Source organism: Ornithorhynchus anatinus, chromosome 16 (assembly GCF_004115215.2).
Source record: "Ornithorhynchus anatinus isolate Pmale09 chromosome 16, mOrnAna1.pri.v4, whole genome shotgun sequence".
NCBI lineage: Eukaryota > Metazoa > Chordata > Mammalia > Monotremata > Ornithorhynchidae > Ornithorhynchus > Ornithorhynchus anatinus.
The window spans coordinates 39,492,706-39,510,154 of record NC_041743.1 but is presented as its reverse complement, the minus strand read 5'-3'; the positions used below and the strand labels follow the sequence as shown (position 1 = coordinate 39,510,154).

The 17,449-nt window shown below is 48.9% G+C and overlaps 1 protein-coding gene across 3 annotated transcripts in view; it reads right to left on the bottom strand.

Annotated features, from left to right (window-relative positions):
* Positions 1–3,476: 3,476 nt before the first annotated feature.
* The window catches only part of CLSPN (claspin), a 29,602-nt gene continuing 15,629 nt past the window's right edge, over positions 3,477–17,449 (bottom strand). Inside the window, exons 11-25 of one of the 3 annotated variants that reach the window (XM_029081491.2) lie at positions 16,851–17,041; positions 16,678–16,739; positions 15,558–15,754; positions 14,877–15,037; positions 13,082–13,305; positions 12,626–12,740; positions 12,074–12,155; positions 11,639–11,742; positions 10,319–10,483; positions 10,069–10,190; positions 8,703–8,836; positions 7,206–7,311; positions 6,405–6,487; positions 4,841–5,002; positions 3,477–4,614 (exon numbers count right to left, since the gene is read on the bottom strand). In XM_029081491.2, the coding sequence (XP_028937324.1) occupies positions 4,498–4,614; positions 4,841–5,002; positions 6,405–6,487; positions 7,206–7,311; positions 8,703–8,836; positions 10,069–10,190; positions 10,319–10,483; positions 11,639–11,742; positions 12,074–12,155; positions 12,626–12,740; positions 13,082–13,305; positions 14,877–15,037; positions 15,558–15,754; positions 16,678–16,739; positions 16,851–17,041 (2,025 nt within the window). In that variant the 3' untranslated portion in view covers positions 3,477–4,497. The remainder of the gene's footprint in view (positions 4,615–4,840; positions 5,003–6,404; positions 6,488–7,205; positions 7,312–8,702; positions 8,837–10,068; positions 10,191–10,318; positions 10,484–11,638; positions 11,743–12,073; positions 12,156–12,625; positions 12,741–13,081; positions 13,306–14,876; positions 15,038–15,557; positions 15,755–16,677; positions 16,740–16,850; positions 17,042–17,449) is intronic. The other 2 variants (XM_029081492.2, XM_029081493.2) reach the window with 2 other exon arrangements.

Here is a 17,449-nt window from a genome sequence, read left to right as displayed (position 1 = left end):
CTGGGAGGCCCATGTGGGACAGGGACTATGTCCTCCCTGATTTGCTTGTATTCATCCCGATGCTCAGTGAACAGTGTACGGTGTCTGGCACATAGTAAATGCTTAACAAATACCATAATAATTAAAATTATTATCCATCCCAGCAGGAAGTTCTTCCAAGAGTCTAACTCCGATCTCTCCTGTTGCTGCTCGAGTCCCTTCCATCCGGTGTCAGGGGAGAAGAGGAGGGAAGGGGGAAAGTTTTGCATGAATGTAGCAAAAGTTGGGATTGAGGTTAAACAATAGGAAGAATTTCCTAGCTAAGGGATTTGCAAGGCAGTAGAACTGGAGATTAATATATTGCTATATTATACTCTCCCAAGCGCTTAGTTCAGTGCTCTGCACAGAGTAAGCACTCAGTAAAAACGATTGGCTGACTGATACCTTCCCTGAGAATCTTTAAGGACAGGAGAGGCACCATTCTGGCAAGGTTTCAGAGACAGCTTTGAGGCTAGGAAGTTCTTCCTTATGTCTTCCTCCAGGACCTCCTGCTGCAGAAGAAAATACACTTCTTTCTGAAAAAGGTGAGAGCTAGAGAGAGTTGCGGGCTGGAGGCTTCCTCTGTTCAGAATCCAGGGAGACGTCCACCAGAAACAAACCCGAAGCTGGAGGGGAGCCAGAAACCAAACCGAGAGAGAGCCAGCCACGACCTTCTCTTGCAAAGCTTCATCATTTCTTGTACATTAAACCTTCACTCCCAGAGAAAAAAAAAATGAGGAATTTCCCCTCACCCTCCCAGGAGTTTTCTTGTTTGATTCCAATCATAAAAGACCTGAAGGAAGAGTGAAGGAGGCTATCGAAGGGTAGGGGGTGGGGAAACCGTTCTGCTCCTGCCCCCTTGTAGAGCTGGGATGGGGGAAGGGGGGACTGGGACGGAGGGGAGAAAGAGGGGAGGAGGCTGATGAAAGTGATTCCATCATTTAGTTTCTCTGCTCTCAACCTGTCATGGTTTTTTGACCCTCCACCCCTTCATTGAAGGAGCACTGCGGGCTCTTATTCGGATAGACTAGCTTGGTCAAGCCTGTCCCGACATGCTAGAATTACCCCATGTCCCCCTTCCTAATGTCTTCCCCGATTCCCTACCGCACCCCGCCCCCTCGATTTCCTCAGCTTCAGCTCCACCCTCGCCACCCCCCTACTCAACCCCGTCCACTGGTAGCTAATTTTTCACATTTGGAAGCCCCAGATGATTTTCGCCCGGGTCCATCTGGTTTTTCAAATAACCTGTCTCTTTGATAAATAAGGGAAATTAAATTAGACAAGACAAACAAATAGTTGGGGTGGGGATAGAGGGGGCTGGTTTGCCGTTCTCCAGCTCCAGGAGAGAAAGAAAGCGCAGGGGCGGAGGGGACGCCATTTGGGAAAGCCCTTCCCTGACCCTCGACCCCCAGCGCCGACCCGAATCCCAACACGGAAGCCTAACTCCACACTATCAGCAATTCAAGCGACAATCCGTCTCCCAGACGGGCTTCTGTCAGAGGGCCACAGGGAGAGGAGGAGACGAGGGTCCTTTCCTTCATACCTCCTCCTCAGACTTTAATCCTTCCCTGCCCCAGGTGAGCTTTTTTCAGGTCTGGGCTTCCCCTAGATCCCCATCTGACTTCTGCTCATTGATGCCTGCTTTCAGGGCCTTCTTCGGACAGAACCCTGGCCACAGATTGTCAATCGTATTTATCGAGCTCTTACTGTGTGCAGAGCACTGTACTAAGTGCTTGGGAGAGTGCGATGTAGCAATAAACAGACATATTGTCCATCTGAGACTTCTCCCCTTCTACCCCCGGACCGCACGCCCATCCCACCTCGTCCTCAGCTCGCGGCAAAGGTCCACAGCATTTATGTACATATCTATGATTTATTTATTCATATTAATGTCTCTCTCCCCCTCTAGACTGTAAGCTCATTGTATAACTGCTTATTATCTTATACTCTCCCAAGCGCTTAGTTCAGGACTCCGCACACAGTCAGCGCTCAATAAATACGACTGAATGAATGAATCCCAAGTCAGCAGAAACACAGGGCTCCTGGGCCTCCGTCCCGATCTAAACACGCTGGTCGGCCCCCTCAGGACAGGAATCCAGGCTCCCCCATCCCACTCTGATCACCTTCCGACCCCCTTCCTCCTCCCTCACCTCCCTGCCTAGCGTCCCACTGCAGGCAGGAAGCAGATCGATAACCTGAAAATGAGAAGCTGATGATGTGAGAGCAGAGGGAGGGTGCGGGGGAGGCCGGGGGAAGACGAGAGGGGGGAGGGGGGTCAATGCAGCACTGGTGGAGTAGATGTGATTGCTGGGATGTGCAGAGGCGGGAATGAGTGTTCCCGGGCTGTGAGGACAGGGGAGGGGAGAGAGGCTCAGCCGGTGGCTGTTAACAGCACCTCTCTCAATCAATGGCATTTTTTGAAAACTTACTGTGGGCAAAGCACTGCACTAAGCATTTAGGAGAGTATAATGTAACTGTGTTGGTAGACATGTTCCCTGCCCACAAGGAGAAGCTGCATGGCCTAGTGGATGGAGCACAGGTCTGGAAGGCAGATGGACCTGGGTTCTAATCCTGGTTCTGCCACTTACCGGCTGGTGACCTTGGGCAAGTCACTTAACTTCTCTGGGCCTTAGTTACCTCATCTGTAAAATGGGGATTAAGATTGTGAGCCCAGCGTGGGACGTGGACTGTGTCCAACCTGATGAGCCTGTATCCACCACAGTGCTTAGTCAGGTACCTGGCATAGTAAGGGTTTAACAATTTTTTTTTTTTAAACCCACAAAAAAACCTCTGTTGTATTATACTCTCCCAAGCACTTGGAACAGCACTCTGCCCACAAAGCTCACTAATTGATTGATAAAGGCTTGGCTGGCTGGCTACTATGGCTACTGGGATGCCAGCCAATGACGGGCTGACTGGCATGGGCTGGGTTTCTTTCTGAGTCTAGACCACGAGCTCCCTGACAGTAAATTTGGTATGGGCAAGGGAGCGTGGCTCCTAATTCTGTTGTATTACACTCTCCCAAACACTCAGTACAGTGCTCTGCACATACCAAGCATTCAATAAATACCATTGATTGATTAATCGACTCTTTAAAGGACTTTGGACTGGGGGGGTGGTGGTCTCCCACGCTCTAACCGAGTCCTTTCCCCAATAGGCCCTCTTTCCCCGACTCCCTCTTTTTTATAAATACGATTTATTCAGCAATCACTGTGCACCCTTTGTCTATGCGCTTGGATCTGTACCCTTGGAGCATTAGGTATCCGTCCCACAGCACTTATGTACATCACTTTAATTTATTCATGTGTCTCCCACTCAGGATAAACTCCTTGTGGGCAGGAAATACCTACCAATCTCCCAAGTGCTTGGGACAGTGCTCTGCACACAGTAAGCACTAAATAAATAACAATGATTGATCAAAATGACAGATCGGTGCTCAGGAAGAAAATGTAACCGAGTTACCTTGAAAATTAAAATACAAAATTTTATTGTAAATTGCACTCCCAGATACACTGACATTAAGAACTACATATACATTAGAATATTTTTTACACACACACGCGCACACACACATAAAATTACAAATGTACAAACACCACTTCTACCATTTCAAGTCAATATCGCGGGCATTTGAAAACCCAGAGGAAAATCTAAGGTGGATTTGCACTAATGGGGCTGGGTTTTAGCTCCCTGGGGGTAGGATGAAGATCTCCTAGGCACGGGTCAGCCCAACTCCGTTCATCTCCCTCCCTCCCGACGACTGGGTTCCCGTCTCTCAACAACCAGGACCACAGACATCTTTGTCCTAGATCCGACTTAGCTTCTGAGGCCCAAGGCATCTCAAGACTCAGTTGGCAATGCCCAGGAAGACCAGGGTTCCACCTGAAAGCACCAGGAAAATGGAGGCTCCTCGAAATTCTCTTCCAGCCCAAGTCTGAGTGAGATAAGGAATGTCCAGCAGAAGACATTCCCCAGCAGCCGCCGCTCAGAAATGGAAAGGAAATGTTTAAAATAAACTGGACTGGGTGTCAGAGAAGGTGCCCAACGCTGGGTAATGCCTAGTGTTGGTGGCAGTGGTTGTTGAGCTGGGCAGCCACTGCCACGAATGTCTACCCGGCCGTCTCAAGCAACCTGTGATTTGCCCACTTTTCCTTACAGGTGCCAGAACTCATAGGTCGTAGGTTTCACAGGAACAAAGAGGGAGGTGTTTGATGGAGAAAAACACCAAAGAGGATCACTGATGCTGGACGAAGAAGCTGAAGTGGTCCAACCACATTAGAGGAAAGGGGTCTGGGACCACCCCCAGGCCCCTCAAGGGTCCCCGACTCATTCCCAAGGTTTCTTCTTAATGCGCTGCCGGGGGAGACGGGATCCCGATCTCGCCGGGAAGTTCAACGGACCAAAGGCAGGATCTTCTCAAAGTGGCTTTGGGTTCTGGCTGTGGGATTAAGGGAGAGCCGGGATCCATCCGGTTCTGGACTAGCTTTCCAAGTATCTGAAGATGCTCCGGGTCTGGGGGCTCGGGACCGACGGGCTCTCGTCTCTGACACGTTTAGGGGGGGCCGTGGCCATCGCACCAGGGCCCCTTTTCTTCCCCTGGAAAGAAGAGGGTTGGGGTTATACAGAACCGCCACACCCACCCTGTGATCAAGCACTCCAGGCCTACTCAAACAGAATCCCTATTTGCCAGTCAAGTCTCCGCTGATTCTCAGAGGCCTGCTGAAGCAGGACATGAATCCTCAGCCCTCCAAAGCGGAACTCGATTGCTAAGAACTGGAGAGGGTCAGGGCCACATTTCCCTTCCCTCCCCACCTCCGGGTACCTGAGGTTTGGATGGTTCCGCCGCCGCCTCACTCTTGACGGGGGAGAGCGTGTGGAAGACGAAGTTTCGGGAGCTGCGGGGGGCGTTGGGGTTGACGTCGGACATGCTGGCGAGCTTCTGCAGCACGGTTTTGGGCTGATTCAGCAACGAGCCGGTCCGGAGCTGGAAGATTACAGCTTCCGTTACTCACGGGCCGGCCCTGGGCGTGCCCGCCTGCAGGGGTGGACAGGGCTCTCTCTGGCCTACCCTCCTCAATCAGGCAGTTTTTCAACATCTTTCCATCTCCCTTCACAATTGCAGGATGGAGTTCAAGCTCCCCGAGGGAGGGGAAAGTGTCACTTCCATTTTGTACTTCCCAAGGGCTCGGCACATTCCACAGCATTCAGGGGGTGCTCAGTAAGTACGCCTGGAGAATGTTGGTATTTGTTAAGCGCTTACTATGTGCAGAGCACTGTTCTAAGCGCTGGGGAGATACAGAGTGATCAGGTTGTCCCACATGAGGCTCACAGTTGATCCCCATTTTACAGATGAGGTAACTGAGGCACAGAGAAGTGAAGTGACTCGCCCACAGTCACACAGCTGACAAGTGGCAGAGCTGGGATTCGAACCCATGAGTTCTGACTCCCAAGCCCGGGCTCTTTCCACTGAGCCACGGAGAAGCCATATGGGCTAGCGGAACGAGTACGGGCCTGTCAGGTTGGACACAGTCCCTTTCTCAATTGGGTCTCATACCCTTAATCCCCATTATATCAATGAGGTAACTGAGGCCCGGAGATATTAAGTGACTTGCCCAAGGTCACACAGCAGATACGTGGCAGAGCTGGGATTAGAACCGAGGTCCTTCTAACTCCCAGGCCCGTGCTCTATCCATTAAGCCACGCTGCTTCTCTACCGCTTGCCTGCTGTGTGGCCTTGGGCAAGTCGCTTAACTTTAGTGCCTGTTTCCTCATCTGTAAAACGGGGATTAAATGGCTAACCTTTCTTTTCAGTCTGTTAGCCCCAGTGTCCTGATAATTTTATACCTTACTCCACTGCTTACATAGTAAGCACTTGGCAAATACCAGTTAGGATTATTTTGGGCAGGGAACATGTCTCCCAACTTTATTATACTGGATAAAGCCCAGGCCTGGGCGTCAGAAAGTCACGGGTTCTAATTCTGGCTCCGCCACTTGTCTGCTGTGTGACCTCAGGCCAGTCACTTCACTTCTCTGGGCCTCAGTTATCTCACCTGTAAAATGGGGATCGAGACCGCGACCCCGTGTGAGACAGGGACAAATTTGTTTGTATCTACCCCAGGGCTTAGTACAGTGCCTGGCACATAGTAAGCACTTAAATACCATAGCAATAATTATTATTATTCTCCCAAGTATTTAGTACCGTGCTTTGTGCATGCTAAGCGCTCAGTACATCTGATCGATTGATTATTACTACCACTGGTACTAGTGCTACCTGACAACAGCTCAGGCCCAGAGCTCCTGGCCCATCCCAGGTTACCAGAAAGACTGCGCTGTGCACAACATACTCCATGCTCCCAATTCACCTCAGAAGCCAAGCGAGTACCAACCTTGGGTGTCCTGCCAGGCTGGATGCCTTCAAAGGGGTTCCTGGGTAAGGCTTTAGTTTCCTGAACAACTGCTACTGGTGTGACTGAGGACAGAAAAGCACTTATTCAGAGACCGCCCTTTCAGATTCGGCACATACCTGACTGGATGAAGAATGCTTTTGACAGGAGAGGAGCCTTGCTGATAAAAGCAGAGCCCAGAATAAACTCACGATTCTACACTGTTCAAGAAGCGCGGTATTGCACAAGAGCGGCCCAGTCAAAAACGAACTTGGCATCGAGAATAAAGCTCCTCTCTCATCCCATCAGAGCCCGACTTGGCAGGGAAGGAAGAGCTTGAATCGGTCAGCCGGCTGGGAGCGCAAGGCCCGACCGGGTCTACACATGGGGGTGAGCGAGGACACAGCCCAAGCAGGCACGTGGGGCTCTGTCTCTCGCCCTCTCTCTGAGGGGCCCCTGATGGGCAGCATCACACACCCGAGAGGACTGAAGGGCGAACTAATGATGCTGTTTTCACACTCTGAACCTCTGTGGAGCCCGGCCTTTCCACCCCCAGCTTGGGCCCCACCACGGCCCGTGAACCGCCTATGACTTTCTTACAACCGGAGGGGCGGCAATCGTATTTTCACAAAGACTTGAAAAAATCAAACTATTCCCAATGGCCAATGAGATGCCGAGCAAAAGAAAATGCTGAATTCTCCGAGGGCCGAGGGTCACCTCTGACCACCTGAACCTCGTCCTGGCCCATTTGGGGTAGCCCAGACCCAAGCGGGGAGCAGCAGGGGCCGGGGGAGACTTTCTCACCTTTCTTCTGAAGTGCTTTAACTGTGGCTTTTTTGGCCAACATCATAAACTGACTCTCTTCTCCAATTTCATCTTCCTCTTCGGCTTCAATTTTCCCCTGCTGGGCCTGAAAATAAATCCCACATCATCATCAGCCCACAGACAGCTCTCCGGCCCCCGCTGCCCCAAAGGGACGTGGTATCAGCCGACGTGCCAAATTCGGGGTTCTGAAGCTGAGGAGATGGAGCAGACGTTCACAGTTGTTACTGGGTAACTGAAACGGAGGCTGCTCTGCTCAAAGGGGGAAGCGGGAGAAGCAGCGGGGTCTAAGAGGAAGAACACGGGCCTGGGTGTCAGAGAACCTGGGTTCTAATCTCGGCTCCGCCGCTCACCTGCTGTGTGACCTCGGGCAAGTCGCTTCGCTTCTCTGGGCCTTAGTTTCCTCCCCTGGAAAATGGGAATTCTAAACCTATTCTCCCTCAGATTTAGGCCATAAGCCCCACTAGGGCCAGGGATAGGTCTGTCTTGATTATCTTGTATTTATCCCAGCACCTACTACAGTGCTTAGTATGTAGTTGTCATTCAGCAAATACTTCCATTATTAGACAATTCTTTCTGCTAGCTGAGGTGAGGTGAGTTACCCACTCTGCACACACAGCTGACAGAAAAGAGCTAGGGAACACAGCTCCACACCTAGACAATGGGCCTGGAATTTCTTCCATCCAAGAGGTCCGGTGACATTCAATCAGCTGTATTTATTGAATGGTTGCTGTGTGCAGAGCACTCTATTAAGTGCTTGAGAGAGTACAATATAACAGAGTCAGTAGACATTTCCTGCCAACAATGAGCTTACAGTCTAGAGGGGTAGACAGACACTTAAAAAAAATTAAAACCCCAAAATTGTGGTATTTGTTAAGCACTACGTGCCAGGTAATGTACTAAGCGCTGGGACAGATACAAACTAATGGGGTTGGACACAGTCTCTGTTCCATACAGGGCTCACAGTTTTATTCCCCATTTTACAGATGAGGTAACTGTGGAAGAGAGAAGTCAAGTGACTTGCCCAAGGTCACACAGTTGATAGATGTACTTTCCAAGCACTTAGAACAGTGCTCTGCATACAGTAAGTGCTCAATAAATATGACTGACTGAATGAATGAAATGATGGAGCTGGGATTAAAACTCAGGTCTTCTAACTCCCAGGCCCATATTCTGTCCACTAGACCATGCTGCTTCACCGATATAAATAAATGAATTACGGATACTTACATAAGTGCTGTGAGGCTGAAGAGGGGACAGGGGTAGATAAAGGGAGTAGAATCATGAACGGATTCACTTCCGGGGTCTGTCTCCTTAACCAAAGCACCGGTGGCTCCAGCAGAGGTGGGTCCCCAGAACCCTTGGGTCCCCAGAGTCCCACCGTGCCCCCGGAAGGAAGGGCAGGTAGTCAGGCAAACAGTGGGATCCCCAGCAGCCCCAGACCCCCCCGGTTGAGCGAGCTTCGCGACCGTCGGGTACCTGGTCCCGCAGCCACTGCTCCCGTTCGATCCGCTCCTTCCTCCACTTGGCTTCCGTTTCGTCCAGCTGCTCTTCGTTCTGGTCCTCGGGATCCGAATCTCGATGATGGAACAAGTCCATCTGGGAAGCATCATCTAAACCAGGCCGGGGATGGCGGTCAGTTCTCCTCCAGCCCGGTGGAGGGAAAGGGGAGGGTCTACCCAGTCACCCAGCTCAACTCTGTGGTGCCCGGCAAGCCTTCTCCAACCCAGACAGGGGGTCGACCCGCTGCCTCGGGTGAAAGGAAAGTCTTTCCTGATTAATCGCTCTCCCCAGTTAATAATAATAATGTTGGTATTTGTTAAGCGCTTACTATGTGCCGAGCACTGTTCTAAGCGCTAGACATAGGGGAATCAGGTTGTCCCACGTGGGGCTCACAGTCTTCATCCCCATTTTACAGAGGAGGGAACTGAGGCCCAGAGAAGTTAAGTGACTTGCCCACAGTCACACAGCCGACAAGTGGCAGAGCTGGGATTCGAACTCATGAGCCCTGACTCCAAAGCCCATGCTCTTTCCACTGAGCCACGCTGCTTCTCACTGAGCCACGCTGCTGCAGTTACCACCTCGGCACTTCAGCATCAACTACCAACTTGAGTATCCCCAACTTTTAATAATAATTATTATTATGGAAATTGTTAAGTGCTTACTAGATGCCAAGCACTGTACTAAGTTCTGGAGGAGATACAAGATCATCAGGTTGGATACAGTCCCCATTCACATGGGGCTCACAGTCTACATAGAAGTGATTAGGATTTAATCCCCGTTTTACAGATGGGGAAACTGAGGAACAGAGAAGTGAAACAACCTGCCCAAACTCATCCAGCAGATGAGTCGAGGGACCTGGATTAGAACTCAGGTCCTCTGACTCCCAGGCCTGTGTTCTATCCACAAGGCCACACTGCTTCTCTAACTACCTGTCACACTTCTGTGCCTATCAGTCTATATAGCCAATAACTTGGGCACTTCACGCATCTGCATATCTACATTTCCTTCTTCCTCCTATCTAGTAGAAGCAGTATTAATAGTATTTACTAAGTACTTACTGTAAGCAGAGCACTGTACTAAGCGCTGGGAGAGCATATGCAGGTGGGAATTAGCCATGGTGCCTATCCCTGGAGAACTGTCTCCCCATGTTAAACTTCTTGACTGTAAGCTCCTTGAGGGCAGGAATCACGTCTGACTCCTCTGTTCTACTCTCCCAAGTGCTTAGTATAGCGCTCTACCCGAAGAAGACGCTCAATAAATACTACTGACGGTTGGGTAGTTACTGCTGAATCTATTCCAGAATTATCCAGGGTGAGTCTGCTGGCAAAACTTCACCACTCACCTATGTTTTTCCAACGGAATTTCCTCGTCCGCCCGGGACCGTCGCTGTGAAGGTCTCCATCTGCAAGGTACCTCTCTTGGTACAAACGCAACTGACGCTTGTCATCGTCCAACAGAGTCTTCCTACAAAAGCCAGAAAGGAGAGCGGTGCCCGGGTCAGTCTGGGGGGAGACGGGAAATGACCGTCCCTTCCGACCCCAAGCGTTCGGATCTTCCTCCGTTCCCTCACTAAGGCTGCCCTGGACACTGACATGTGAATCTTGTTGATCTGATCCTGCAGTTCCTCCTCGGAAGGGAGTTCTTCGTCGATCATCTCCTCTTCGTATTCGTCCATCTCTTCCCCCTCGGACTCATCCTCGCTTCCCACTTCGCTCCCGGACACCTCCGCCTCATCTTCCAGGAATTTCTTCAACCTCCTAGAGTGCACATTTTGAAAGTTGTTTATAAGACAAAGTCCAACAGAAGGCACCTTTGAAAGAAAGTAAAAGGTGAGCTCCCCACCCTGCCGCCTCCCACCTCAGAATCAAGGGTCACCGGCTGAGGCCATGGCACTGAGGTTTATGAGCGGTTTGAGTCCACTGGACTTCCCCATGGACCGTATTATGTACAAGAGATCACTGAGGGGAGGCCGGCAAGTGCAGGCCAGGCAACCTTTTCCTTGCAAAGCCACACCTGTCCCATCACCCCCCTCTCCCAACTTCCCTGGGGTTGGCCCATGGTCAAGAGGAATGGAGTTCACCTAAGAACTTTGTTCTAAAATGTCACATCTCCTCCAATTTATTTATTTCTATTAATACGTCTCCCCCTCTGGATTGTAAGCTCATTGTGGGCAGGGAATGTGTGTTATATTGTACTCTCCCAAGCACACAGTACAGTGCTCTGCACAGAGTAAGTGCTCAATAAATACAGCTGACTGATTCCCAAGATGCCGTCCCTGATTAAGCCCTCTCTCCCCCAGCTCCTTCTTCCTTAAGCGTAGTCTATGCACTTGGATCTGTGACCTTTGGGCACTTGATATTCACCCCACCCTCAAACCCACAGCACGTAAGTACACATCTATAAATTACATGTTATATATTATTTATAGTAACGCCTGTCTCCACCTCTAAACTGTAAATTCACTGGGGGCAGGGAATGTGTCTACCCAATCTGTTTTATTCTACTTTCCCAAATGCTTAGTACAGCGCTCTCCACACAGTAAGCTCAATTAACACAGTTGATGATGATGGGTAACTAAAGGCAGAATTCCTCCCTAGCTCTCACTCAGAGCAGATCTAGCAGTTCTGATCTCCTCAGGAGGCTGATGAGAGGAGGAAAGGGAGAGAGGGAGGAGATAGAGGGGCACTGAGAAGGGGACAGGGTGACAGATGGAGGGATATAAGGGGAAAAAAGATATTGGGACAGAGGATATATGAAGGAAAAACCTCTAAGAGGCCAGGCACTTTGCTTTTACATAAAATCCAACAGAAAACCACTACTAAGACAAACCAAACCAAATTAAGTTCTGGTTTCCAGCTATTAAAGCCCTAACGGTCTGCTCTTAGGTCCAGGCTGAGCCCAACTCTCATTACATTTGTTTTTTCAGGGTTTCAGACTGCTGCAAGAGTGCTTCTTCATCGTCTTCTTCAGGGTCTTCCTCTTCAGGATCTTCCTCATCGGACTCGCGGGTCTCCTCCTGCCAAGTGAAAAATCAATTCTGAGGTTGGGCAGGAGGCAGGTTTTTACAGAAATGATGTCTGTGAACCCAAGCCCAAATGGCCCAATTTCCTTCCAGGAAGTGTGGCAGCTTTCTGGCACCAGTCGACCGACCTCGGAGGTAGTGGGTGGCGAAGGTATCCGAAGGTATCTATGTGGGCAGGGAACACGCCAGCCGACTCTGTTGTATTTGTACTCTCCCAACCGCTTTAGTTCAGTGCTCTGCACGCAGTAAGCGCTCAATAAACACCATTGATGATGATGACGATGATGGAACTCTGCAAAAGTCCCTTGGGTTCTCTCCTACTCACCTCCTCGTTGTCGAACACACTGTCATCAGCCACAAGCTGAAATTCCCCAAACTCCTCCTCTTCCTCCTCATCTTCTTCTTCCCTAAAATGCAAACCAATGTGTAAAAAGCATGTGAACATTACTATCATCAATAATAGTATAATTGTATCGCTTTGTGTTTGGCACTGGGGAAGGTGCAAGACGAGCAGACAAGACAGTCTTTATCTCTCTACAGTACTCACAGTCAAAGGCAGGGAGAGTAGATGTCTTATTCCCATTTTCCAGATGAGAAAACCGAAGCCCATAGAGGTTAAGCGGCTTGCCCACGGTCACCCAGCAGTCTAGAATCTGGGTCTCCAGGCTTCCATTCCAGTGCTCTTTCCACTGGACCACAATGCCCCCCAATCAAGTCTTTCAGAGACACCCTTGAGGCCTCCCATTTCCGCTCATCCACATTTTTCTTGGCTGCGCAAGGCTCCTTCCCACAAGAGGCTGAACTTTGGGGGGGGGAGTTAGGACACCAAGACCCCGGGGGTTTGGGCAGGAGCATTAGCACCGAACCTGGCCCTCACCTGTCTGTCGGAAAGGAGCCCGAACAAAGTGCAAGTGCTTCTGCCATCGGATCGTCTGTATCCGGCTCTTTCTCCTGCTTGGAAGACTCGGAACAGGCTGGGGTGGAGGAACCTGCTATCCCAAAGAGCAGAAAGAATCTCTGTTCAAACGACCTCCGGTCTCACAGCCCACTTTGGGGGAAATGATGTGACAGCATTTCTCTTATACGCCAACCTCCTCACTGGATCTCGATCTCATCTGTCTCGGCGCCGACCCCCGCCTAGGTCCTACCTCTGGCCTGGAACTCCCCCCAGCTTTCTGTCTGACAGACCATCACTCTCCCCACCTTCAAAGCCTTATTAAAAGCACATCTCCTCCAAGAGGCCATCCCCTACCTTCCCCTAGGGCCCTGAGGGGAGGAAGGGTCTTTACTGAAATGCAAAGAGGGGCCCAAGATGGCAGGTCCCCACCCTTACCCTGAGAGATGAATTTCCCCGAACAAAGGTTCAGCAGCTCCTCCATATCCTTTTTAGTGTTGTGCCCGAGCGGCGGTTTCTCAGCCTGCGATTTGAACTTCCCCGAGCACAAGTCCAGTAGCTCATCCATGTTGGCATCCATTGCATTCTCATCCATACTAGCCAATGGCAGCCTGTCCTTGGAAGTCTGGTACTTATTCCGGTGATTCCCAACGTTTAAGAACCTAAGAGCATCGTTCTCTGTGTTATCAGTGAGAACCGTCCTCGTTTCCCAACCCTACCCTTCCCTCAGCACCACCTATGCACTTGGCTACCTACCTCTTAATAATAATAATAGTAATAATAATGGTTAGTATTAAGCGATTACTATGTGCCGAGCACTGTTCTAAATGCTGGGGTAGATACAGGGTAATTAGGTTGTCCCATGTGGGGCTCACAGTCTTAATCCCCATTTTACAGATGAGGTAACTGAGGCATAGAAAAATTAAGTGACTTGCCCACGGTCACACAGCAGACAAGTAGAGGAGCCGGGATTCATAATGATGGCATTTGTTAAGCCCTTACTAAGTGCAAAGCACTGTTAGAACCCATGATCTTTTGACTCCCAGGCTTATGCTCTATCCATTATGCCAAGCACTTTGATCTTCACCCCAGCTCCATGGCACTTATGTACATAATTTTATACTTTACTCTTTCCCCTCTGATTTATTTTAATATCTTTAATGTCTGTATTCCCTTTTAGGATTTTTTTTTAATGGTACTTCTTATGCTCTTATTGTTGCCAGGGCCTGAATTAAGCACTGGGTTAGATATAAGATAATCAAGTTAGACATAGTCCCTGTCCCACTTGGGACTCACTGTCTAACTAGACTGTAAGTGCCTTGTGAGCAGGGATCGTTATCTACCAACTCTAATGTTTTGTACTTTACCAAGCACCTCTTACAGAAGTGCTTGATCAATATCACTGATTGATGGATTGATTGATAAGCCAAATCCTCTGCATTGGAGTCAAGCCAACTCCTCACTCTTCCCACCTCCACTGTCAAAATGCGCTCACCATCCTTCATCTACAAGGGGCCCTGCAGCAAAATCGGAGGGTTCACTTCAAAAACAGGGCAGGGGGAAACCTAAACTTCAACCAACGATCGATGGCATTTATTGAGTGCTCGCTAAGTGCTGAACACTGTACTAAGCACTTGGAAGAGCACATCCAAAGCAAGACCCAAGATCCGTGTCCTCAGGGACCTTATAACCTGATTGGGGCAGGGGAGACTGACAAAATTACTCTATCAGAACATTCGGCAAGTTCAGGGGGAGGATTTACTCTTTTCCTGCCTGCCACCCCCGTCTGTCACCCATCAATCTCCACCTCTCTCACTGCCAAGTTCAGTTTCTCATAAGTACCACTTATGAATGGCATTTTCGTTTTACATCACAAAGCTCCTGCATGTTCATTTTGTGCTCATAAATATAATGCTGTTTAAATGTGACAGTTGTGAGATATTATTTAAAGGCCACAGGTATGCCTGCGGTGAGAAAGAATAATGACTCCAGGATACCTGGAGGGGGAAAAAGTATTAAGAATCACTGCCACTGACCTTCAATTTCTAGTGCCTGGAGAATGAGACTTTGTTTAAGCCAACAGGATATATTTTACCAGTGGTCCACCCCCTCCTTTTTCTCTGAGAAATCAACACCAAGTACATATGGAGGGACAGAAGTTAACTTTATTTTTAACAAAATCACCTGGCACCCAACCAGCATTTCTGCCCACAGGAACATAAATGCGACTTACCCATCTGCATCCAACAGTTGGCTCTGGGTGTCATCTTCTAAGCAGAACTGAAACTGGGAATCTCCGGCTCCCAGAAAGAGAGTCTTGGGCTCCGGGGAGGCTGTGTACAGATCCTGGGAATCCTCGATAGGAAGTGAAGGTTCGGACAGCTTTCCTGAACTCTGTCAACAAAACCAAACCAAACAAAAACCGGCCATTTTTCAAAATGTCACCCACGCACGTGACAAAAGCCGAAGCCGTTACTTGAAGCTTTTCATCTCCTTTCAAGAAATGACAGTTGAGTGGGGCAGTGAGAAACATAGAGGGAAGCAAAAACATTTGCGACCCCAGCGCTTAGTACCGTGTGTTGCACCTGGAGGGAGTTTTTAATATTACCTCCAGAAGACAGAATGTGTCTGATTATTGTTATATACCCAAGCGCTTAGTACAGTGCACTACACATAGTAAGCGCTCAATAAATATGATTGAATGAATGAAAGAATGAACAGCAGACTGGTTAAGGGTTTTGGTTGTAACGCTTGAAGAGGAGTGTTTCTGATTTCCCAAGATCCTCCGTGGCTGGCATGAAGTCACAGCACGAATACAAAAAATGGTGGGCAACTTTTTATTTAAAAATGTCCAGAATCAGGAAGTTCCCCCCCGCTTGCCCGAAAAAAAAAGAAGAAACCTCTCCTCTCTTACCTTGGAAGCTGAGCTGATAAAACTCGTTCTAAAGAAGCCCGGGGAGGGCGACCTGAACCCCCCCATCGCAGGGAGGAAGCCGGCCCGCCCTGGCTGCTTGTTACAAGGCTGATAGCACGGAATCATGGAGCCAATCAACTCAAAGCTGCTGTTGTGGCTGCTCTCCTTTGTCGGCAACGAACATGAATCATCTTCTTCTAGAGAAAGAGAAACGGCTCTTAAGGGTGGGTTTGTTTTGAGCCGCCAAGAGTTGAGAATTAAAGCTGTCAGGTACAATTCACAGGGGCTCCATTCAAATTCCATGCTCTGATATGTTCAGGGAAGGTAAATTCTAGGGTAAAGCTTCATGGCACTAAAACCAATCAACGATCACAGGATGTCAACTCCAAACCCAACTAAGCTGGGTTTGACCTCTTAAAATTTCTCAATTGATCCAGAAAATGCCAACAGGTGTAGCCTTCCAAAAGAGCAGTGTAGGGAAGTTTGGAGTAATCAAGATCCTGACCAGCTGGCCTCCAAGAGCTGGCCATAGCCAGATGAAGTAAAAAATCATTAAAAAATCGCTAACTGGGTTAAATCATGATACCTGCGTTTCAGAAAATCGAGATCCCGCTCTTGATAAGAGAACATTTTGGAGAGAGAACTGCAGAATGGGCATCTAACTCCTCTTTTAACATTAAGTTCTCTAAATGGGAAGCATTGTGGCCTAGTGGAAAGAGCCCAAGACTGAGAGGACTTGGGTTCTAATCCCGGCTCTGCCACTTGCCTGCTGTGTGCCGTTGGGAAGTTCGTTTAACTTCTCTGTGCTTCAGAGTTTCCTCAACTGTCAAATGGGGATTCAATGCCTAACTCTCTCTCCTACTTAGACTGTAAGCCCATGTGGAACGGGGACTGTGTCTGATCCATTTAATTTGTAGCTATACCAGCACTTCCGGTGGTGCTCGACATGTATTAAGCACTTAACAGATGCCATAATAATAATAATATTGATGATGATGATACAATAGGGTTCACACCACCTGATGGAAGTGATTCTGGAGGGGAGATATCAACCTCCTTTAAAAGTACTAAAAAACCTGTAGTCCAGAGGGAGACCATGAAAGAACAGCTAGCATCTTACCTAGTTTGCTAGATCTTTTTCCCGATCCTTCACTGGTTTCACATTTTTCTTCAGCAGAGTATCTACAAAATTAAAAAAGAAAAAAGGAAAAAGCCAAAGATAGGATTCAATTTATCTGGAAGGAACACACTGGTCCATTTAGAAAGGGTTCCCCTCCGTACAGAATGCCATACCCCATCTTAGAAGAATTGTCCTTAAAGAGCAGCAATGTCGACTCTGATGTGGCAGGTTTGGGAACAGAACCACAATCGATGGAGCTGCCAACCTCTCTGCTGCTGTTCAGGGTGCTCTGAAAGGTGTCTTTATCTTCCTCTTCCCCCACTTTGTCTTCTGCCTCTTCATCACCCAAAAGGAACTCTGCCATCTTTATGGGAGAAGAAGGAAAAAACAGAAAACACCCAAACAATTTGCTAAAAGATATAGTGCTGTTTGCTCCAAGTAACATCATTTTCGATCCTAGAGCGAAACCCGGAATCAGGGATCTGGCTAGACCCTGGACATCTTGGCTGATGGGAAGAAAAATCCGACATATTTCTAGCGCTTGAATTTCAGCTCTGGTTGATAGGGAAGGACAAAGATTCTCCCTGCCTTAAAAAGAAACCAAATCTTAAAAAAGGGTAACAATGGGTAAAAACCCATTGTTCAGGGCAGAAGAGTCCAGGTCTCTCAACTGGGCTAAACTGGAAAGCAGCATGGCCTAGTGGAAAGAGCACGAGCTTGGGAGTCAGAGGACCTGAGTTCTAATCCCAGCTTTGCTACTTATCTGCTATGT